General features: G+C 36.0%; 1 protein-coding gene across 1 annotated transcript in view; it reads left to right on the top strand.

Moving 5' to 3' along the window:
- Positions 1-24,838, top strand: part of PRMT3 (protein arginine methyltransferase 3) — a 146,410-nt gene that overhangs the window by 28,732 nt on the left and 92,840 nt on the right. Inside the window, exons 9-10 of the mRNA XM_027852674.1 lie at positions 1,757-1,878; positions 11,923-12,022. Coding sequence (XP_027708475.1) covers positions 1,757-1,878; positions 11,923-12,022 — 222 coding nt within the window. The remainder of the gene's footprint in view (positions 1-1,756; positions 1,879-11,922; positions 12,023-24,838) is intronic.

Here is a 24,838-nt window from a genome sequence, read left to right as displayed (position 1 = left end):
AGTACTAAGATTTATTTTCACTGAATTCTTCCTATAGAGTTTATCATTCCCTCTTTTTAAAAATTTAATTTTTTTGGTTATGTTTTAAGTATCAAACTGTTTCCTTCCCTCCCTCCCCACCTTGCATTAGGGAAGGTCACTCTTTGACACAGATTTCTATGTTTATATGTAAAACCATACAATACATACTTCTGTTTATCAGTTCTTTCTCTGAAGATGGATAGCATCTTCCTTCATAGATCCTTTATAGTTGATTTGAGTATTTATTGCGCTCAAAATAACTTGGTTGTTCAAATTATTCTTCAAATGATGTTCCTGTTGCTGTGTATGTTTTCTTGATTTGGCTTACTTCACTTTTCATCATTTCATACAAGTCTTTCCATGTTTTTCTAAAATCAACCAGCTCATCATTTGTCACAGCACGGTAGTATTCCATTACCATCATATACCACACCTTGTTTAGCCATTCCCCAGTTGTTGGGCATCTCCTCAATTTCCAATTCTTTGCCACCACAAAGAGAGCTGCTATAAATATTTTAGAACATATAAGTCCTTTTTCTTTTACCCTGATCACCTTGAGAAACAGACTTAATAGTGGTATTGCTGGGTCAAAAGGCAGACACAGTCTTATAACTTTTTGGGCATAAATCAAGATTGTTCTCCAAAATGGGCGGGCCAATTCATAGTTCCACCAACAGTGTATTAATGTCACATTTTTTCCATATCCCTCCAACATTTGTCATTTTCCTTTTCTATCATTTTAGCCAGTATAATAAGTGTGAGATGATTACCTCAAGGTTGTTTTAATTTGAGTTTCTCTAACTAGTAATGATTTAGAGCATTTTTTATATGACTATATGAAGTTTTGATTTCTTCATCAAAAAACTGCCTGTTCATATCCTTTGACCATTTATCAATTGGGGAATGATTCATATTATAAATTTGACAGAGTTCTCTATATATTTGAGATAATGAGACCTTTATTTGACAAACTGTCTATAAAATTTTCCCCCAATTTTCTGCTTTCATTTTAATCTTGACTACATTGTTTTATTTGTATTTAATTTTTTTAGTTTAATGTAATCAGAATTATCCATTGTATATCTCACAGTGTTCCCTTTCTCTTGTTTATTCATAAATTCTTCTCCTATCCATAAGTCTGATAGGTAATGTGTTCCATATTCTTCTAGTTTTCTTATAATATCTTCCCTTATATCTCGATCATGTATATCATTACCTCTTAAAGTAAATTACCTCAGAAGTTCATTTTAAGAACCAAAACTTGGAATTTAGGACTAAGTCTTTAGATGGTAAAGCAACATCCTTGAGAGATAAATATCCATCTTACAGATATCTTGGAATTTTCTAGCTTTGTTAAACTGCCTCAGTACAAACTCTTAAATCTCACTAATTTAGGGTAGGATGTTGGGTAGATTTAAAAAAAGAACCTTAAACAGAAGCATTTTTTTAAAAGCAAAATTAGTTTGATTAACTATAATTCCAGGGCCCAGAAGACTAGTCATTATTTAAGAAAGTGTTTAGCTTTGTTTGAGTGTTCTTTTTTTAATGTTATTGGTTTGTAAAGAGCTTATCTAAACCAATCTATAACAGTATTTTCCCTTAGAATAAATTATAATCAGATACCCATTTTGACTGATAAATTTTTTGTTTTAATCATTCTCCATCATAAAACTTTTTATATTGAAATAGGTTATTAGAACATAAGAGATACTAATGTGTACTTCTGTTATTCCAGGTAGTTCTGGATGTTGGTTGTGGAACTGGAATTCTCTCTATGTTTGCAGCTAAAGCTGGTGCAAAAAGGGTCATTGGAGTTGATCAATCAGAAATACTTTATCAGGCAATGGATATCATAAGGTAGATGAAGTTTTTTGCCTCATTTTTAAGGTGAATGATAATTTTTAAAAAATTCAGTATTCTTTTATTTGTTATAAATTATGTTAATAACAACAGAATACAACTGTTCGTGTGCAATTTATAAAATTCTGCCAGATCTCTGGGATTCAAATACAATTTTTCTCTCCAAATCTGAAGGAGTACAGTTAGGTTAGTGTAGGACCTCTAGTTCTTGTTGCGTGAGGATTAGATGAAGGACTTGGAGATGTTTTGCCAGGAAAAAGAAGACAGGGGAATATAATAACTAGTTTTTGAAAAGCTGTCACCCAGGAGAATTAAACTATTCTACCTTGTTCTAAATGGCAGAACCCAGAGCAGTAAATAAATATTGGTTGCAAAGAGACAAATTTTGTCTTTAATATGAAGCAAAACTTCCTAACAAACAGAGCTATCTAAAAGTGACGTGGGCTTCCTTTGGAGGCAAATCTCACTTTATTGGAGGGCTTAAGCATAGGTGGAAGGGTAACTCATCAGCTATATGGAAAGTATTGGACTCATTTTCAGGCATGGTTTGGACCATATGACCATGTAGTTCTCTTTCACCTCTACAAATCTGTGATTCTCTTGATTTGAAGACACAAAGACAGAGTTTATACATCTGTTTATTTTGTAACAAGTTTTTCTACCCTTGGTCACCCTGTGAAATTATATGTTGTAAGTTGACTGTTTGACAGTATATTTATCTCCTTAAGAAGCAGCACTTAATTTTTTAAGTGTTCTACTCCCCACCAAAAAAACCTCTTGTCCTAAAAGTCACTTTAACTAAAGTTTTATTCTGATATTTTGTCATGACGTAAAGGGAACCCTGGTTTCTTGAAGGATATGCCAGGGTATTGCATGTTTTGGTAGCTTCTGGAAAGGCTTCAAGTATTGATCTAGTAACAGGTTTTTCACTGTCTGAAGCCAGTCTAAATATGTAGAGGCAGAACATGGAAAATTTGACCAGTAGGTAAACATGAAGCCATATCACTTTCTTATTCTAATCAAAAGAGAGTATTTTTTTCATATACTTAAAGTGAATTCTTCCTCCTCCTAAATTTAAGATCATTGATCATTAAAGTCAACCATTTCATTTGCTGTTTTTCTGGAGTGATACCATCACACAAATTGAGTAAAATGTAAAATTGTCTCTCTAATAAAGCTGAGTGTTCAAAAAAAATCTCATGAAAATAGGGCCTTGAAACACAATTTAAAATAACATGACAAGGTGTTTTTTTTTTTTCTGAAGTATTCAAGTATTGATCTGGTAACAGGTTTTTCACTGTCTGAAGCCAATCTAAATATGTGGAGGCTGAACATGGAAAAATTTGACCATTAGGTAATCAGAGAAGGAAAGGGAAGAAGCATTTTCTAAGCACCTACTATCTGCCAGGCACTGTGCTGAGTGCTTTACAAATATTATCTCATTTGATCCTCACAGCAACGCTGGGGCAGAGGTGCTATTTTGATCCTATTTTGTAGCTGAAGACTTAACTGAAGCATACAGGTTAAAATGACTTGCCCATAGTCATACAACTTATAGGTGTCTGAGGCTCAGGTCTTCCCAACTTGAGTCCCATCATTCTATCCACTGTGCCATCTAGTTACCTCTAAAAATATGAAACATCCTTGAGCTCTGAGTGACCCCATTCTTCTTCCACAGTAACTATCATTGACAAAAAGAAGAGGTAGGTGGGACGCAGGAGTGGAGCAGTGTGATTACCATTTCTAGTGTGCTAGAGATCACATAGTTCTCAGACCATTTACATATATCAACTTGTCTTAATGTGAAATCTTGTCCAGTTACCAACAATTGGATGTGTCACTGGAGAAACTGAACCACACCCATGTTGACACTTTTGTTTTAAATTACTCTGAAAGACAAAATAAAAAGTCATAACTGAAAAGATGAGTAATTCCCAGGTTCTCAGATCTGAATAAAACGGTTGGTAGAGTTATTTTCGTGTAAAAATAGTATTTTGTGAGACATTTGGTTATCTGACCTTGGCAAAGTTCATTATAAATATATAATTTATGAGCAATATCTGGTACATAAAATGGAGAAGTGGAAAACTTCTGTGAATGACTTGACAAGATCTTTTGATTAAATCAGGATAAACCTTTAAACTCATGCACTTCATTGCTAAGGTAGACGTAGAGGGAGGACAGTGAAAGCTATTGGAAAATGTGTTTAGGAATGTAGAATTACAATCAAAGGCTGTAAACTACTGAGACTTGTAAGATTCTGTACATGGTCATTACCAGGTACTACTGCCCCCCCCCAAAAAAAATTGATTATTTTGTAACAGACAGGAAGTGACTTTATCTGTAAGAAAAAGTCTTCAAAAACAGTTGTCTCTGTGCAGTCAGGCCATTGACTAGTTAGAGCAGAGGTCAGAATAAAACACTGGAGTAGAACTGTGCTCTCACCAATTTAGGAGTTCTCACCTATCAAGCAGATCACAACTCATCCATGACTGCCCATCTTGTGCTAGTGTTAAGCTCCTTCATAAAGTTATCCATAATTAACTGGCATTATAAATCACTTTTCAAAGATGACATAAAATTAGACTGAGATATAAAGCGATAAAAACCCAAGTACAATCAGGCACATTACTAATCCTTAACTGTCATCAGTTATCATTTGATCTAATATCATTTTTATGGAATCTTAAGTAGAATGTTTTGCTGAACTCAGAATACAACTTTTCAGGCTTGCAGGTGGCATAAGTATTTCAAGTTTCTCAGGCCTGTTTGGAATCAGTTTCTTACAGGGGTTCATCCTACTAATAAAAGGAAGAATTACTTCATTCCACTGATTCAAAGGTCAAGTGTTAATTTGCCATTATCTACATTACCTATATTTGCCTTGCTATCTAACCCAGCATTTGGACATAGAGGCAGGAAGAGAATGTTAAAAATGACATGTTTTTCTATATATAGAAACATGAAGCCACATCACTTTCTTTTTCTAATCAAAAGAGAGTATTTTTTTCATATACTTAAAGTGAATTCTTCCTCCTCCTAAATTTAAGATCATTGATCATTTAAGTCAACCATTTCATTTGCTGTTTTTCTGGAGTGATACCATCACACAAATTGAGTGAAATGTAAAGTTGTCTCTCTGAGAAAGCTGAGTGTTCAAAAAAAAATCTCATGAAAATAGGGCCTTGAAACACAATTTAAAATAACGTGACAAGGTGGTTTTTTTTTTCCCAAAGAAATAGGAAGCAGTTTCATTATAGCAGTGCCCTATAATGTTTCATTTTATTTTGAAAAACAAAAGCCTCAGCTAAAAATTAGGCCTCAGCATCTAAATGTTAAGTTCAATGCACAAGAACTCTGAAATAGGTGTGTAAGCTAGTCCTAGGTTATTTACTCTGCTATGAATATCCTGGTTCCGATCTGTGAAAACAAACAATAAACAAAATCACCTCCTGTCTTAACAGCTGCTCATGAAGATTTTAATAATCAATTAGATTTTGACAATTCATATTGGAACATGTAGAAAACCAAAATTATTTGCAGTGGGGAATAAAATTATTCAAATAGCCTTTTATCTTTACCATTATTTCTCATGTTTTCTCCATTATTTCTCATAAGTACTGTTTTAATTTCTTATCTAGGAATCAATCATTGAGTGATTGTAGAAGTTAATAGATAATGGGAAAGGTGGAGAAAAGATAAGGATTTTGTTATAAATTTCACTGTCCTTTCTTAACATTTGCTGTCATGGTAATGGTGTGTGTCCATTAAAAATTGTTAGTAGAAGACAAATCACTAAATTCAGATTGTATAGTCATATTGCTATGTCTTTTTATAAAATTCAAAGAACTGCATTGATTTAATCAAACGGGCACCGTGTGTGTATATTTGTGTGTGCATGCGCATGCACATGCACATTGTGTCAAAACATGTCTTTGTTTGAAATGAACTTTTGTTAAAGGTAAAATGAGATTACTGAAGCAATTAAAATTATAGATTATGTTAGTTGCCTGGAAGATTAATAGGAGCTTCTTGAGGACAAAGACTGGTTTTTGCATTTTCTTTGTATCCTCATTGTTTAGCCCAGTGTCTGGAACATCATAAGTACTTCATAGATTTTTATTGACTTAACTTGGGGGAAATAATTGTACAACATCTCTGGTATTGAGCCGGAAGGAACAGTTTTACTTTTTGATGTCATTTTACCTTATTCACCCACAGGGATGGTTATACTTTAGGTCTTCCTATAACCATACAACTCTGTGATGTTGAACTTTGAAATCCCTTCTGTGATCATAATCCTTCCATCTCTCCCTTGCCACAGCTATTCTTTATTCCCATTGCAGCCTTCATTTCTCTCCATTTTCCTTATTTATTTCCCTACTCTGAGCTCACTTTCTTCCCTTCAGAGGTTGCATTGACCCCTTGACTACAGTCCCTGCAAGCTATTGTACTATCTCTCCTTCCTTTTGCTGCCAAATTCCTAGAGTTAGCTCCATCCACAGCTTTCATTTCCTTACCACCCTCTGACTTCTTAACTTCTTAGAATCTTTTTTTTTTTTTTAACTAGGCAATGGGGTTAAGTGACTTGCCCAGGGTCATGCAGCTAGTAAGTGTTATGTGTCTGAGGCTGGATTTGAACTCAGGTCCTCCCAAATCCAGGGCCGGTGCTCTATCCACTGTGCCACCTAGCTGCCCCATTTCTTAGCATCTTCTAATCTGATTTGTGACCCACAAAACACTGAGATTTACATGTTAATTCCCATGACTTTTTCTTAGTTTGCATCTCTCCTTTCTTTACTTTTGTTACCACTGTTCTCTCCTTGTTCTTTTCTTTCCTGTCCCTTACTGTGCTATTTCATATCTATCTCTGACACCTTATCCTAGTTGACCCTTGGGGCTCTGTACTGGGTCGTCTTCTCTCTATTTTTTTCTTTGGTTATCTTAGAAATTTAAGTACATGAATTTAAGTACAGTCTATATGTAAATGACTCCTAGATCTGTATATTCTGCCTTTATTGTTCTCTGAAGTATAGTGCTATATCATTAACTATCTGCTGGACCTCTGCATATCCTTTAAGCCTCTCAAACTCATTTTGTCCAAAACAGAAGTTGTTATCATCCTCATAAACTTTCCCCTCCTCTAAATGTTTTTTTTAGATTTCTTTTGGAGATACTGACATAGAACCTAGGTTTACAGTCTCAAAACCATCCTTGACTCTTACTTCTTTACTTCTATGCCCCTACTACATCCAATCAGTTGCCAAGTCATATTGATATATCTCCAGTAGATTTCTTATAATTGTTTATTTTTCACGGATTTCTCATCATTTCTTACAACACAATAGTATTCCATCACATTCATATACCATAACTTGTTTAGCCATTCCCCCAATTGATGGATACTCCTTCAGTTTCCAATTCTTTGCCATCACACAAAAGTACTGCTAAAAATATTTTTGTACCTATGGGTCCTTTCCCTCTTTCTTTGATCCCTTTGGCATTTTTGTTATTGTTTGTCCTTCATTTCTGAAGAGGACCAGTGACATCACAGGGTGATATCTTGACTTGTGGGTGAATTGGATTTAAGTGGAGTTGCCCAAAGTCATCAGCCTCACAATCTCTTCCACAATGATTGACGTCCAGTGTCAGGACAAGTCGGGATGACTGCTGATGACCTGGGAGTCAGTGAATGACCACGAGCTCCACAGAACCTGCTTCATGACTATTGGAACAATTGTTCTCATTCTTCATATGCTTTTGGTAGACACTCCCCTAACTCACCAGTGGGTTTGTGGCCTGTTGTCCACCCTCCACCTGGTTTAGCTCATCTACCCAGATGGTTTACCGGGGTGTGGCTTCTGCACCTACTACAGCTTCTTGGAGTCATAGGTGACAGTTGGGTGAAGATGGACACCAAAGGTAGATGAGCAGCCCTAAAAAAGGCTTGACGGTCCCTCATACCAGAGCTGCCATACCACTCCTTTCTTTGGAGTATGTATTTTGTAGTGGTATTGCTATGTCAAAGTATATGCATCGTTTAATAGCTTTAATTGATTTCCACAATGCTTAGACCAGTAAACAACTTTAACAACAGTGCATTGATGTTCTTGTTTTCTCGTAGCCCTTCCAACTTTTGTCACTTTTCTTTTTTGTCCACTTTGCCAGCCTGATGGGTGTGAGCTGGAACCTCAGTGTTTTTTTAATTTGCACTTCACTAATTATTAGTGATTTAGATAATTTTTTAAATATAGCTATTGATAGCTTGGATTTCTTTCTTAGAAAACTTTCTGTTCATAACCTTTGGTGGTTTATCAATTGAAGAATGGATTTTAATTTTATAAATTTGAGTCAGTTCCCTATGGATTTTAAAAGTAAGACCTTTATCAGAGAAACTTGCTACAAAGATTCCCCCCCCCATTTACCTGCTTCTCTTCTAATTTTAATTATTTTAAATGGAATTTCTCTTTTTATCTTTTCCTGCTTGATGTTATTAATAATATACAAAAATGCTAATGGTTTGTGTGTTTATTTTATATCTTACAACTTTGTTGAAGTTATTAATCATTTCAGTTAGTTTTTTAGTAGGTTCTACAATTCCCCTAGTGAACCATCACAGCCTTTGCAAAAAGTAATAATTTTGTCTTATCTTATTTCCTCAACTTCTTGTTCTTGTCTTATTGCTACACCAAGCATTTCTAGCCCTATATTGAGTAATAGTAGTTGTAGTAAACATCCTTGGTTTACTCCTTATCTTTTTATTGGATAGGTATCTAGTTTTTCCCTTTCTCTCCATTAAAGATACGTTACTTATCATATTAAGGAAATATCCATTTATTCCTATACTTTCTAGCATATTTAACAGGAATCGGGTGGTTAATATCTTATCAAAAACTTTTTTGGCATCTATATAATCATAATATTTTTGTTGTTCTTGTTGTTAATATGGTCAGTTATATTTATATTCTTTCTAATATTGAATCAACTCTCTCTTCCTGGTATAAATTCAACCTAGTCATAGTGTATAATCTTTGTTACATGTTGCTGTAATCTCTTTGTTAGTGTTTTATTTAATTTGTTTACATAAGTATTCCTTAGGGATATTGGTCTATAGTTATCTTTCTTTGTCTACTTTGCCAAATATTGAGACCATATTTGTGTCACAGAAGGAATTTGATAGGGCCCCTTCTTTTCCCATTTTTTCTTTTTCTTTTCTTTTCTTTTTTTTTTTTGTATGAGGCAATTGGTGTTAAGTGACTTGCCCAGTGTCACATAGCTAGGGAGTGTTATGTGTCTGAGGGCAGATTTGAACTCCAGTCCTCCTGACTCCAGGACTGGTGCTCTATCCACTGCGCTACCTAGCTGCCCCCTTTTCCTATTTTTTCAAACAGTTCAGACAATATTGATCATTTTTCTCTAAGTGTTTGTTGGAATTCACTTAAAAATTTATCTGATGGGTTTTTTCCCCCCTTTTTTGGAGTTTATTTATGGTTTGTTCAATTTCTTTTTCTGAGATTGTGTTGAGTCCTTTATTTCTTGTTCTTTTAATCTGAGCGTTTTATGTTTTTGTGAATACTAATTCATTTCATTTGGATTGTTACTCTTATTGGTATATAATTGGATGAAATAGTTCCTAGTAGTTTCTTTTTTCTCCCTTCATTGGTTGTGAATTCACTGTTTTCATTTTTTATTTTATATAGTATGAATTTTAGTTATTATGTACATTAATCAAGTTAAAGAAACATTAACTCCCTCCTGACTACAAGTCTTTAAATTCTTGTCAGTGCCTACCATACCACTTCTTGTTTAGAAAGAACCACTGGACTTGGAGTCACAATGTGTATATAGTACTACTGTTTTGCATAAGTAAAGAGAGACTCAAAGATTTATTTTCCATAGATTTGTTACTGGTGTATCCAGAACTGGGATCCAGATCTTTTGTCTTCCAGACCAGTATTCTTTTCATGATGTTTAGTTTTTAGTCCTCTCATATGCTGAGATCCATAAAGTCAGTTATCTTCCTTGTCCTACTAGACATTTCTGCTTATGTGTCCTGGTGTCACCTCAAACTACAACTTTTAGAAATGGAACACTGGAACTCAGGTGAGAGGGCAGGGCTACAGAAAGTTGAATCCTGTGGTAGCGAGTAGTCTGTATTCTTTACACATTTACAGTCTTGTGGTCTATTATTAGTGCTACATTTTAGAAATAACATTGACAAGATGGAGTACATCAGGACAGATTTACCAAAATAGAAGGAGATTGGAGACCAAGCCATATTTGGTTGAAAAAAAAAATGGAAATATTTGTCCCGGAGAAGAGTTCTTCACATAGTTGAAAGGGTTTCATGTTTAAGAAGGGTTAAATTTGTTATAGCTTCCAAAGTGTAAAAGCTGGCTTCAAGCTTAACATAAACAAACAAACTAAAATCTTGGCAACTTTGGAAGCAATGTCAGATTTTATAACCTTGGACTCAAAGATCATTGCAGACAGCAACTGCAGCTATGAAATTAAAAGGCACTTGCTCCTTGGAAGGAAAGCTGTGGCAAATCTGCACAGCACATTAAAAAAGCAGAAACATTACTTTGCTGAAAAAAAGTCCATGTAATCAAAGCTGTGGTTTTTCCAGTAGCAATGTATGGCTGTGAGAGTTGGACTGTAAGGAAAGCTGAATGCTACGGAATCAACACTTTGAAATTGTGGTGGTAGAGAAAACTTTTGAGAGTCCTTTAGACAACAAGGAGATCAAAATAGTCAGTATTAAAAGACATTAACTCAGACTGTTCACTGCAAAGTCAAATACTGAAGCTGAAACTTAAATATTTTGCATAATGAGAATATGGAACTCATTGGAAAAGCTTTTGGGGAAATTGAAGAAAAAAGGAAAAAGGAGACAGCAGAGGATGAGATGGATAGTGTCACGGAAGGAACAAATATGAGCTTGGACAGAATTCTGGAGATAGTGGAGCATAGAAGGGCTTGGCATGCTGTGGTTGATGGGATCACGAAGAATCAGACATGATTGAACAGCTGAACAACAACAACAAGCCTGAAAAGTTAGGAGCAAAGAGTCGAAGTTGCAGAAGGGCTGACCTAGGCTGTAGAGAAAACAACCTACAATGGAAGGAAGAATTTTCTAATAGAGTTGTACAAAAGTTAAATGGCTTCTGTAGGAAGACTGACATTTAGAATAAAAGGAACACAGTGGACATTTAGCCCATTTTCTTCATTTTTCGGGAGAGGAAATGGGCCTGGCGAAGCTAAATGATTTGTTCAGAGTCCAACAGGTGATAAATGGCGGAGCTGAGATTCGAATCCAAGGCTTCTGGCTCCAAACTAAGCTTAGTTTTCACTACTCCATCCTGTCAGCGGCTTTGCCTTCAATTTAAGGCGGGAATGTGTTGTTGTCGTTTGTTTTCGAAGAGGATCAAAATGACATCACCGTGCCAGAGTCAAGTTTTAGTGTGTACAGCTGTGGCTGATCAGATATTAAAGAGTGGAAGCTTATTTGAGGTGCCAGTTGGACTAGAACTGTAAGATTCCTTACAATTCCGAAATTCTATGATACAGATACAGCCTGGGGCTTAGTGAAGTAAATGATTATGAAGTTAGTAAATGTTGGAGCCAGGACTTGAACTTAGGTCTTCTGAGTCAAAGTCCAGTTTAATTCTCTCACTACTGTGTCATGATACCTCTCTCTTTCCACATATGTGAAGTGCTCTCTAAATCTTGAAGGGACATATAAATTCAAGCTGTCATTTGTTATATAACTTAATCCAGTCAAAGAAATGTTAAGCTTTAAAAAACGCAGTTTTACATTACAGTATATCTATACATAGGCTCAGAAAATAACCAGTTGTAACTTCATTACTAAATATATCCTAGATATAATTCTGTTCCTTGGCTGATTATTGTATTTATCTCATATTATGTCAAGTGTTAGTTCAACGAAACAAGCTAAATAAAGTTATTATGTCTTTTGAAATTTCATAAATGTATTTAACATTTTTTCAGTCATTAATAGTAAGTTATCATTTATAGGCTAAATAAACTTGAAGGTACCATTACTCTAGTCAAAGGAAGAATTGAAGAAGTTGATCTACCTGTTGAAAAAGTAGATGTTATCATATCAGAGTGGATGGTAAGTGTTCTTTTTTAAAAAATGTTTTCTCTTATTTATATGACTTAAAAAAATTGAAAGAATTTTAAAAAATTATTGTAGTTTACAAATGGAAGACTAAAATGTCTTTGTTTTTATTTGCTATGTTGTAACTTCATGTTTATTCTGTTTGTCTTTTTAAAAATATGTTTTACTGTGTTTTGTGTGTGCAAAAAAAGATTGAGGTTTTGTTTTCTTGTCCTTTCTCTGCCTCTCCTCTGCCCCCTCACTTTGTTGGTAAGTTTACTCTGTTCACATTCAGGGTTGCAGTTGCTAGTTGTGTATTTTCACCCATTTAATTCATTTGTATTGAATCATACCCACCTTGACACCCTTTTTAAGTCAGCACTCAGTCTCTGAGGTTAGTTATTTTGACTAATTTTATCCCAGTCTCTTCTACAGGCTAATTCCCTACTCCTCTTTCCTTGCCCAATCCTCAATTTCTTGAATTTCTTTTATTTCCTCACCCACTTCCCTTACTTTCTTCCTTTTTGTTCATTTAGTTTTTTTTTCTTTTTACCCCATCCTCCCAGCCCAGAAGAGTACCATTTAGAATTCACCCATCTGCTCCAACCTGCCCAGCCTGTACTTCTCACTTGAGTTGCATGCATTTATAGTTTCTTTTCATAAGACTTGTTAATTTATTCACTCTCCTTTATTTCTTTACTCTGCTAGTCAGTTCTGAAAGAGAGTCTCCCATTTATGGCATATACATTTATGTGTTCTTCATTCTGTCTATGTACTTCATACGAAGTAGGGCTTCTGGAAGACAAAGCTTCTCTCCCTTCTGGGTTTATTCATCAAAATGGTGCTAGATCTTACTCACTGTTCCTTCTGCCTTTCTTGCTTGTTTAATTTTTTTGAGGCTTCCCCTTAGCTTCATTTCCAGAAATATTAATTTTTGACAGAAGTAGTGTGGTGTGGTAGAAGTTTCTCTGTTTTCCAAGTTAGTCCCAACCCTACTCCATGTCTTTGCATTCAATCATTTGCCCATCCTAAAGTCTTACTTTCTTCTTACCTTTTCACTGGGTGGGGTAGGATGTGGTTCTGAGAAACATATACCTTATTCAGAGAAAAATCACTCCCTAACTGCCCAGGCCCCATGAATGAAACCTGTTGTTCCTTCTTATTCATGTGTGCTCACTTTAGCATTCCCCATGAAGGATGAGACCAGTCTCTTCATTCTTCTACCACTTACTCTCTCATTTCCCAAATCTTATAGACTAATAGCAGATATAAAGAGATTTCCTCTTCTCTCCTGTAACCCAGCTTAGCTGTGAATGCATCTGTTTAAGGCTTCTCCATCTCTGGCTTCTCCTCTCCCCACCCTAGTGACTTCCCACTATATACTCCCTTTTGCCTCTTCCCCCAGTTAAAACACACCTAGATACACACACACGCGCACACACCTCTCTATACACACAGAGTCATTTAAGAGGACAACTGGGTTTTACTACATGGAATATTAATTTAATTCTCTTTCTTGTTTCCTGATTTCCTTTAACTGTCTCTTTAATCTTTAGCTCCTCACTTTAGTTTGTTTCACATAACCTCCTTATTTTCTTTTTGGTCTTCAACAATCTAAGAATTACTTTTTAAACAACAACCTGTGGGATTAGCATTGTCCATCCTATAATAAAAGAGACTGAAGCAAAGCTCTGAGCCAATGGCACTTTTTTAAAGGGTCTGTGGTCCCCTCTAATGAAGTGGACCTCAGATCTTCATCATGATCTGAGATTCTTCCTTCTTCCAGGACCTTGTATTTACAGAGTTTGATACCCAAATATACAAAAGAGGCATGGTGAGATATAGAATCTCATTGGTTGATAGACCTTGCTCTTGAGGGCCAAGGTTGGGTGAAGTAGGGGGCATCTCCACTGACTAAGTGGTCATAAGATGGTCACCTGCTTGTGTTGGACAAGAGAGAATGGTCTGGAGATACAAAAATAAATTGGAGGACTTTCCGTGTAGTTGAGTCACCTCTGCCACACTGGGCTTGGTCACCGTGACAAGGGAAAACAAGTATGGAAGTCCCCTAGTTAGTTCCCTATGATTAAGCAAGTGAACTTAAAACCTGTAGCTCACAGTTCTGGGGCCAAATATACAGAACTTATAATCACTACTTCTATAGAATCATGTCAAATTGATTGATACTGATTGGAATAGAGTGGGGTCCTCAATGAATCAACTTTCTTAACCCTATCTAGACCCTATCTAATAAATAATGAGTTGATTTATATATTCAGTCTTTTTTTTTTGTTAACTGTACTTTCTTGTGTTACCCCTATTGCATGTGTTTGCATGTTGAATAGACTCCTTAACCTCTGCTTTTTTTGGAAGGAATAACTCAAATGTCTTGTTTAAAATTGGTTTATTTCAGTGATCAGCATTGGAGGATATATTATACTGCCTGGGGTTGGGGATAGGTATGGGGTGAAACAGCTCTTAGTCCTTTTTAGGAGGGGCATAATTCCAACTTTTATCTGAATTCTCATAGATAATTAGTAGTCCTGGGTTATTCAGATTGATTTTTATTGATAATTAAAGGCCTTTCTTTTGACTACCTTCAGTATTTGTTGTTTGACATTAAATTTCAGAAGTTTAACCAACACATTCCTTGGTGACAGAATCTTGGGGTTTCTGTCTGGTCAGTTTATCAAGCATAAGATTGTAGGATCATAGATTTAGAGGTAGATTTGTTTTTAGTAGAAGTAGAATCTAACTCCTTAATTTTACAGATAGGAAATTGAGAATTTGCCTTCTGTTTCTACTATTTCTTAGTAAATTTCGTGTATTTTTCTTGCACTATGACAGGCTTTGGTTTTATATAATACATATAGTTTTATATAATATATATAGTTTTATATAATAAATATAAACAAATGTAATAAATATAGAATATAGTAAATATAAATAAATATATGTGTATAATGAAACTATCACAAATAATTATGTTTAAAAGTGAGTGATAGAACTTTAAACATATACTTCAGGGGGTTGTATTTCTAAATGGAATGCTACATTTTAATTCGTCCTCTTCCTCATCATATTATTATATTACAGAATTGCATGGCATGGATCTTACAAGATATTCTTTCAGACTCTTAGATCTCAGTGAGAGAGTCAGTATGATACCCAATATTGCCATCATATTGATAGTGTCATTGCCCGTATTTGTTTTGTATTGGTTATGCCCCTGGGTTCAGCCTTCTAGGTCATTACATTAGTGACCTTTGTTCTACATGTAATTTAGTATTATGATGTCAATCCATATTTTAAAGTTTGTATTGAAATCATAGGAATGTAAAAGGAAAATATTTATGTTATTTATAGAGTTGATGAAAATAGAACTTAGGTTGATATATGGGAGGAAATCATATGAGATAGAAAGCAGTGACTCCTTAGGGCTACAATATTTCATTACATTTGTTTTGGATTTTTGAACACAGTTTTTAACGTGGAGGAGTTTTTTTCTTTTCAATTTTTGCATGTTCTCTAATTAAAAGCATTAATAATTCCTGGATTTAGCCAGGAGCTTTTAAAGAGTCTAGCTTTAACATAGAAGTAAATCCCTGACCTGAAGCCAGTATCAGTGAGTCAGTGATTCTAATAATTACTCTTTTATTTCTAAGGAGATATTTTCATTTCTTTGTCAGGCTACTCACTTTAGTGAAATCTTAATTACAGCACATTTCTTTTCTTAGATGTATTTCAACTCTATTACCGAACTCCAGGGCCAAAAGATCTGAATCATTTTTCTGATCAATTTTGAACTAAGCAAATAGATGTGAATTAAATTAATAACAGCTATCATAAAATGCAAAATAATGTTAATTCAGTAATTTAGTTCAACTCTGCTACCTCTCTGTAACTAATCCTAAGCCAGCTTACCCTGACTCCTATCATACTTGTAGTTTACAATAATTTATTCAGTATCCTTTTTGTGCTTTAGCACTTTGCTAAGTTTTGTTACCTTTAAGACTAATTCAAGTATCACTAACTTTTCTGGACACCCTCAGCTATGAGTGTCCTCTCTCTCAAAACTAGCATATTTATTTTTTTGCACATTTTACATATGTAATGTGTTGTCTCAGCAGTAAAATATAAGCTTTTACAGGACAGGGAATGTTTCATTTTAGTCTTTGTATCCCTAGCCCCAGCACAGTGTCTGGTTCATTGTTGTTGTTATTGTTTGTTGTTCATCCTTTGTTCTCAAAGAGGACCATAACTTCAGGGAGGTGATGCCATGACATGCAAGTGAATTGGATTTAAGTGAGGGAGGGCTGTGCAAAGTCACCAGCCTCACTTTCTCCGCCAAGGCCATGTGGGCCCAGTGGCAAGATACAGATCAAGATGACTGCAGATGGGCCCTGGATGCAATGGGAGACGTTGACCTTTTTTAATTTAAGATCTTTAACAGATCTCTGTTTGGCTGAGGCAATGTTCATTCAGTGATTAAGCCTAGGTAAGAAATGAGGCAGAGAATGGCTTCTTTTACCTAGTGGGAAAAAATAAAAAAGATCAGTCTGGAAGGGGAAGACTCTCAGGGTAGGATGATTATGGGGGCAGTATACTGAAGAATATGGTTTAGGCCACTTTCATTGTTCACTAAGGTGTTTAGATTTGTAATTGCTCTTCACGTAAAATGATATTAAGGGTGCATTTGTGGGAATTTTGATACTAATTTGAGAATTATCTTGGCCAAATGCCAAATTGTGTTATTTGGGCAGATGGGGAAATACCATTCATAGCATAGTATATAAACCCTTGGCATCACCAGTAGGGCGCGTTAGCAGAGCTGATTCTCTAAGCAGCAGCTGGTGCAAACTGGTGAAAATCTATTTAGAACTGGAACCAAGTGTACTTTCCAAAATACATGTAGTCTTTTTAAGTTGCCCTCTTAGGTTGATTTGGGTAGTGGTCAACTGGTGAATGCTTTTTTCATGTCCAGAACTTTCTACAAACCAGGATTTAAAAAACATGTAAGTATCCTTTTTCTTTGAAATATGAAAATTGTAGTGAAATAGGGTAATTTAGAGCGAATGCTTCTTAGACATACTATGATTTTCATTTTTCGTTTGTCGAATAGTACTTTAAATTAGAAAGAAAGAAAGCATACTTTAGTATTGGACACAGATGTTTAATGGATGTGTAGTTCATTGAAGCAGTGATAGACATTGTATCTTGCTGTGATACATATCCGTTTTAATACTGCCATGGTCCACTAATTATACCATAGCTTGCTGCAGATAAATGCTTTGTCTACAGCTGTTTATGAACTTTGCTTATTGTTTTTGAGAGTGTTTTATTTCAATAAGGATTAGATTTTATAAGCAAATCATAATGTTTGTTAGCTTCTCATTTAATAGTTTATTATTTGGATTTCAATCTTTTAAGAATATCTGGCCTCATCAACACCTTTCATATTAGTTTTTTTTTTATAATAGCAGCTCTTATTTTTTTAAAAAAATATTTTTACTTGATGGATGTATTTTTTTCAAATCACAGTTTCCCTCAATACGCTTCTCTTCCCTCTACTTGAGAGCTAACCCACATAACAAATAGCGTTTTTAAAAGCAAAAAAGAAAAAAGAAAAGGAAAAAAGTCAGCATAACTGATCAATACCTCAAAAAAGTCTGAAAATATATGCAATGTACAACACTTGTGGATCTCCCACCTCTGCAAAGGGTAAGTGGGAGAGTCTTCTCATTTCTTTTCAAAACCATGGTTGTGGTTTGTAATTTTGCATCATTCACTTTTGATTTTTTTGGGGGTGAGGCTCTTTGTATTTATGTTTCTTGTATCGTTTTCTTGTCTCTACTTCACTCTACATCAGTTTAAGTAAATCTTCCCTTGCTTCTCAGTGTTCTTTGCAGTTGTCGTTGCTTACAGCACAGTAATATCACATTCACACGCCACAGTTTCTTAAGCCATTCCCCAGCTGATGGGCATCTACTTTGTTTTCAATTCTTTGCCAACTTAAAAAGTATGACGACTCCCATTTATATGCATTTTGTTACCGAAGACCTTTTTTCACAATAATCCCGTGAGGTAGTTGTTGAATTAGTTATTGTCTCTATTCTGTAGATGAGAAAATTGTTGTTAAATTTTTAAGTGCTATTTGCTTGTATTGCACTGAGTACTACAAAAAGCTTCAAGAAAATCTCAGTAATTCCAGAGAGATTGTTCTGACTGTTCACAATGGAGAAAAGAGGGGAAGCAATGCAGACATCACTCTGGAAATATTTGAGGAGGGAGCGAGCGAATCCTTTTATCTGAAGGGAGGAATAGGCAAGCCTTGTCTGCGGAAGAGTCTCCTGAGTGCAGATTGCCTAGAAGGAAGTAATGGGGAGTAAGACCGAAAAGGGAGCTAGAGTGAGCTGGGGAAGCCTAGTCGTGCAGCGCAGAGTTTGTCCTGAGGAGAACAGAGTTGTTGAACTTTTTTGAACAAGAGAATGATATGGTCAGATTTTTGCCTTAGGAATGTTTTTAGCAAGTGTGTGAAGGATGGATTGAAGAAGAGGAAGACCAGTAATGAAGACCATTAAAATAGCCAATGCAGGAGGTACTGGAGGTCTGATCTGAAATAGGGTGGAGAGAAGGGGGACGTGTAAGGTAGTGGAGGAAAAGTCAATAGATCTTTACAATTGATCCCTGTAGTTGTTAGTGCTCTCTCTCTCCTTTAGTTTTATGTTTATTGTTGTGCTTTAGTCGTTTCAGTTGTGTCCAACTCTTTGTGACCCTATTTTGGGTTTTCATGTCAAAGATACGGGAGTGGTTTGCCATTTCCTTCATGAGCTCATTTTACAGATGAGGAAACTAAGGCAAACAGGCTTAAGTGACTTGCCCAGAGTCACACAGCTAGCACGTGTTGGAGGCTAGATTTGAAGTCAGGAGGATCCAAGCCCAGCACTCTGTCTACTGCTCCAAATAGAATGTAACCTAATGAGTGCGGGGACTGTTTTTTGTCTCTTATCCCCCATGTTTACTGCAGTGCATTTAACTTAATAAGCGCTTAAGAATATTTTTTCCAATTGAATTTAAGTGTTGAAGACAAAGGAGTGATAAAAGTATAAAATGAAGAAAGATCAAGATTGAGAGTGGGGGGAGGGGGACATTAGATCTGTCGATTAGTAAGTAATTAGCATCTTTTGAGAAAACAGTTTTGGTAGAATAGTGAAGATGGAAACCGGAATTCTAGGGTCCGATTAGTCACTGAGTGGTGAAATAGAAACAGTTTATGTAGAATACACTTTCTAGGTGTTTGGTGATGAAAGAAAAGAAAAAGGGATACTATAGGAAATTGAAATTTGTAAGAGTTTCTGGTGGTAAAGGTGTCTTCATTTGCATAAGTTCCTTAGGGGTGGGTTTAGATAAGTAGTTACTCTAGTTTCTTCTTACTGTAAATGCTGATGTTTTAATATTATTTAAAAAAAATTTATCTGCATCTCTAAATTATTCACCATTTTCTCCTCTATTCTACTTTAAAGTTTGGATAAATTAGATCTTTACTTTACTCAACACCAAATTTTAGTATTGTTCCTTCTTTTGGTTAGCAAGAATTCTATAATAAAGAATCGACTTATACCACAAAAATTTGATCAGTCCATGGTGGTAACTACTCAGTCTGTGTATCATAAGATTAGGTTTAGGGAAGATCCACACTTTACTGGTCTGCCTCATTCAATGCTACAGAAATGGAACTGTATTTTGATTTTTGCCACAGCAACCTTCATGTCCATCAACTAATGACCTGTCTCAAAAAAATTGAACCCTTTACTCCAAGTGAATCCGGGTGATATGAGACTGCCATCTAGTGGCAACAAGGGCAATTGCAGTTAATCAGGGTTTTTTTCGGGGGGTTTGTTTTGTTTTGTTTTTTCCTGACAGTTGCAGAGATTGAGAATATCTTCTTTTCTTCATTCTGCTTTCCAGCTTAATTTCTGGGAACATATTGCTAGAAAAAAAATTAGACTATTCACATATTTCTTTGAATTTGAAATAAATGTTTTCTTGAAAAATGTTTTTATTCCAATATTCAATGGCCTCATTATTTAGAAATAAAAATCAGAACTCTCTATAGGGCAATTGGTCTTGACATTTTAGAAATATGTTATTTTGTTGTATGTAATCATTCAAAACTCCATAAATAATTGTGGACAATGAAAAGTTTTTGTTTTTGTCTTTTTTGTACATACATATGTGCATATCTGTTATATATTCTAGTTTTGGAACTGAAATGAGCCTCAGAGGCCATCTAGTCCAACTCATATGAAAAGTTATTCTCCCTACAAAATAACCTGAAATTTATTATACATTACTTTCCTTTCTATAGTCTACAGTTCAGTTAAATTGACATCTCACTGTTTGTCAGATAGGATTTTCCTTCTATTACCCATATTATACGTTTGTACGAGCTGTTTTGAATGCCTGGAATATATTCCTTCCTCACCTCTGCCTCTTAAAATCCCTAGTTTCCTTCAAAATTTAACTCAGGTGCCACCTTTTACGTGAAGTTTTCCTGATGTTCTTAGCTGCTACCATCTGCCCTTTCCCCCTCTGCTTTGGGACTCCTAACCCTGTTTTTTGTTTTTTTGTTTTTTTTCTCACCATGACCTCCAAAGCCTAAATCCTTCAGTTCTTTTCTGCATAATCTCCTATACTAGCAGTGCCCTACTTTCTTTTCCATTTTGACTCCTTAATGAACCAATTCAATTCTAGACTGTTCTTAACACTTGAGTGCCCTTCCTCATCCTGTTACCAGTCATACCCTGCCAGTCTTCAGCTTTTGTTTCTATTCACATACTGCTAAGTGAAGGTATAGAGAATCACCAAACTGTGCCGATGGGGTCCATTACAAATTTAACGTTATTCCAAGTGAGCCCTCACTGTAGGAGGGCAATTCTTCTAAACCTTCTTAATCGATTCACTCTCCCACTCACCACAGCAGCTTTTCCAAACCCTTTAAAACTTCCCACAGCTCATCTTCCCCTTATACTCTCAGCTGACCCTGACTGTGAAGAGGCTGTCCAAAGAGCTGGCCACCCTAGGTAGCACCACTATATATGCTTGCATCTGATGACAAAGAGAAGAAATGTAGAGAACGTTAGCTCTTCCACACATTGCAACAAAGAACAAAAGATGAACCCAAATCAAACTGTACTACAATAGAGGTAAGCACCTCAGTCCAGAATTGCAGAATAAGACGATGTGCAGAAGTTAGCAATGGCTAAGAGAAGCCAGCCCATACCCTGGTAAATAGATTTAAAGTCTTTGAGCTTAGGGAGAGGTAGGGGGACTGCATCAGAGCTTAGGGAGAGGGGATGCATTAGAGCAAACTGTAAACAACACTAACAATGAAGAGATACTGTGAGTAAAGAGAAAATAGAAGAGACAAACTCATACAAAAATATTGCAAACAGCTGGAAAGAGTTCACATACAAAGGAACCAGAGTTGGAATTATGCAGGACTATGCTGCAACTGCATTAAAGGAAAGAGAAGGTTGGAATATATTCCAAAAGATTTGAGATAAAAAGCTTACAACCAAAAGCAGCATGCCCTGCAAAATTGAACATAAAACTTCAAGGTAAAAAATGGACCTCTAAATGGATTTTTAAAATTAAATTTTTAATTTTAAAAAAGAAACTTTTAAGCATCCCTGATGAGAAGACCAGAGTTCATAGTCAAAAGAAGGAAAAATACATACTCATGTACACACAGGTACAGAAATCCATTTCTTTTGATAAGAAAATAGTAGGAAAAGGAGAGAAGGGGACAGGGGCAAAGAGAGAGGGTAAATTAAGGGATCAGTTCTAAGTCTAAGGATATAAAAAATATTTGTGTGTCCTATTGAGTTGGAAAAGGTTGTGAGTCTGAAGGAGTACCCATAAATTAGAGAATGAACAAGTTATTGTATATAAATGTGATGTAATACTGTTGTGCAGAACTCTTATTGGCATAATGACCAACCAAGATTCCGAACGACTAATGATGAAATATGTTACCCATTTCAAGATAGAGACTCAGGATAGAGAATGAGACAAAGTTTTTTTGGTCTTGGCTAATGTGGATATTTGTTTTGGTTGATTATACATGTTCACAATGGGGTTTGTTTTTCTTGTGTTATCAATGGCAAGATGTAGGTGAGAAGGTGGATCTTGACTGATTAAAACAGATAAAACACTTAAAAAGCAAAGACCAGAGTACTATGAAACCTTTAAAATGCAAACACAGGAGACAAGAGAAACCTAGAAAAGTAAATAGATATAATCAATTGGAAAGGACTAAACAGTGATAAGCTGCTTGTTTTTAAAATGTTTTAATATTCTTTAGTCATTAATAAAAATCTCTTTTTCTTTCCTCCAATTTTTTCCCATTGGAAAAAAAAAAAAAGAAAAAGAAAATTCTTGTAGCAAATATGTATAGTTAAACCAAACAAATCCCCACATTGGCCATGTCTAAAAAAAAACATCTCTCATTCTGCACCCTGAGTCCATTGCTTCTCTATCAGGAGGTGGGCAGCATATTTCTTAAATGATCTTCTGGAGTCATGGTCATTAATTGCTTATATTCTAATAGGGGAAAAAGAGGGTGCTTTATTTTTACAAGTTGGCTTGCCCATAGTTGTTTAGTGGTGGAGGGTTGGAGATCCATAGCTGCAACCTAACATTCCTCAGTTGGAGGCAGAATCTGATTGTTGTTGATGAAAAGTAGTAATGGAAGTGGAATTGAGGCATAAATCCAGTTCACCAAACCTGGAGATTTCACACCCTTGTTGACTCCAGTTGGAATATCAACTGCAGAGGAAATTCATCTTTAGCTATAGTGAACTCTGCATCTTAACCATGTAAAAAGAGACAAAGAACAGTTCCCTTGCAGAGTGTCTCACTGTTATGGCAAAATGAAATCTGTGAATTCTCCCAAACAACGGAACTCTGCATTTTCGACCATTCACTCACTAACTGTTATCAATGGATCAGTTAAAAAGCATTTATTAAGAGCTTACTATGTGACAGCCACTGTATACAGAAGGGCACAATGCATTTCCTGCCTATGAGAAGTTCTCATTGTAATGGGAAAATATATAAATAACCAGGTATCTACAAGGTACAGATGGGGTAGACGAAATTAATTTGTAAGGGGAAGGCATTAGTAGCTGTGGGGCAAGGATTGTGAGTGTGGAGGGGGAAGCATGCGTGCGCGTGCATGCACACACACAGCCTGCACAAGGTTGGATTTGAATTGAGCCTTGAAAGAAGTCGGAGAAACTGAGGCAGAAATGAGAAGGCAGCGCGCTTCAGGCATGGGGGACAGCCAGTGCAAAGGCACAGAGATATGAGATGGCTTCTCATGTTGAAGGAAATACTTGGTAAGCCAGCATTTTTGGATCACAGAATGTGCAGGAAAGAGGGAGTAAGAGGCAAGCAGGTTGGAAGGGTAGGAAGAGGGCAAGATTAAGAGCTTTAAATGCCCAATAGAGAACTTTGTATTCTATTTTGGAGATAATTGAGTCTAATGATTTGGTCACTGGAGCTCTTTCTTTTCTTTTCTTTTCTTTTTTTTTTTTTTTAGTGAGGCAATCGGGGTTAAGTGACTTACCCAAGGTCACACAGCTCGTATGTGTCAAGTGTTTGGTCTGAGGCCAGATTTCAATTCAGGTCCTCCTGACTTCAGGGCCGGGCTGTATCTACTGCACCACCTAGCTGCCCCCATTGGAGCTCTTTCAACAGGGGTTGACACAGTCAGACTTAGGATTTAGAAAAGGCACATTGGCATCAGAAAAGAGGTTGGATGGAAATGGGGAGAGACTTAAAACAGATGAGTTAGAAAGCTGTTGCAGTAATCCAGGCAAGAAGTGTTGAGGGTTTTGACTAGGATGGTATCTCTGTGAGGGAAGAGAAGGGGACATATGAGAGAAATGTTGTAAAAGTAGAAACAACATTTGGCAATGTTTTTGATATGTGAAGTTATTAAGAGTGAGGAGTTCACTAAGTAGGTGAGGGACATGGTCAGAACTACACTTGAGGAAAATTATTTTGGCATCCTGACTAGAGGATAGATTGAATTAAGGAGACATGAGTCAGGGAAGCCAACCAGCCAATTGTTGCCATGGTCCAGGTGTAAGGTGATGAGGACCTATACCATAGATGCAACAGTGCCAGAGGAGAGAAAGAGGCTTATAAAAGAGATATTGTTAAGGTAGAATCAACAGGACATGGCAACATTGTGTATGTTAAGGATGACACCTAGTTTGTAAGTCTGGGTGACCAGAAGGATAGTGGTTCAGTGGACAATAATAGGAAAGTTCAGAAGAGGGGAGGGTTTGGGGGGAAAATTATTGGTATGGATCAAAAAGAGAAGAGGTCTCAAGACAGATCCTTGTGGGACAACCTTGAACCTTTAGGAGCTGATGAGACGACCAAGTGAGGCAGTATAGAAGGAAAAAGAAAGGAACATCCATGTTAAGAGGATGTGACATGGATGAAGAATTAGCAGAGGAAGCAGAGAAACAGTGTTTAGACAAATAGGAGGAGAACCAGGAGAGAAGTGTCATGAAAACCTATGGAGGAGAGAGTATGTGGAAGATGACTTCTAATAAATCATAGGGTTGTTGATTAAACTTCTGTAATCTCCTAATTTCCTTGGTTGTGGAAACCTCACTCTCTGACTACCCATGGAAGAAGTTACCTTCTAGGGAACAGTAATAGGGTAAACCCAAAGCTTTTTTACTCCCAGCAACATTTCCCAAATCTTATCCTCAGACCCACTCTGTTTTTTATCTCTCAAAACCCTAATCT

Source organism: Vombatus ursinus, unplaced genomic scaffold, assembly GCF_900497805.2.
Source record: "Vombatus ursinus unplaced genomic scaffold, bare-nosed wombat genome assembly UNPS02009770.1, whole genome shotgun sequence".
NCBI classification, from domain to species: domain Eukaryota; kingdom Metazoa; phylum Chordata; class Mammalia; order Diprotodontia; family Vombatidae; genus Vombatus; species Vombatus ursinus.
The sequence above is the reverse complement of the archived record's forward strand: the minus strand, read 5'-3'. Positions and strand labels throughout refer to the sequence as shown.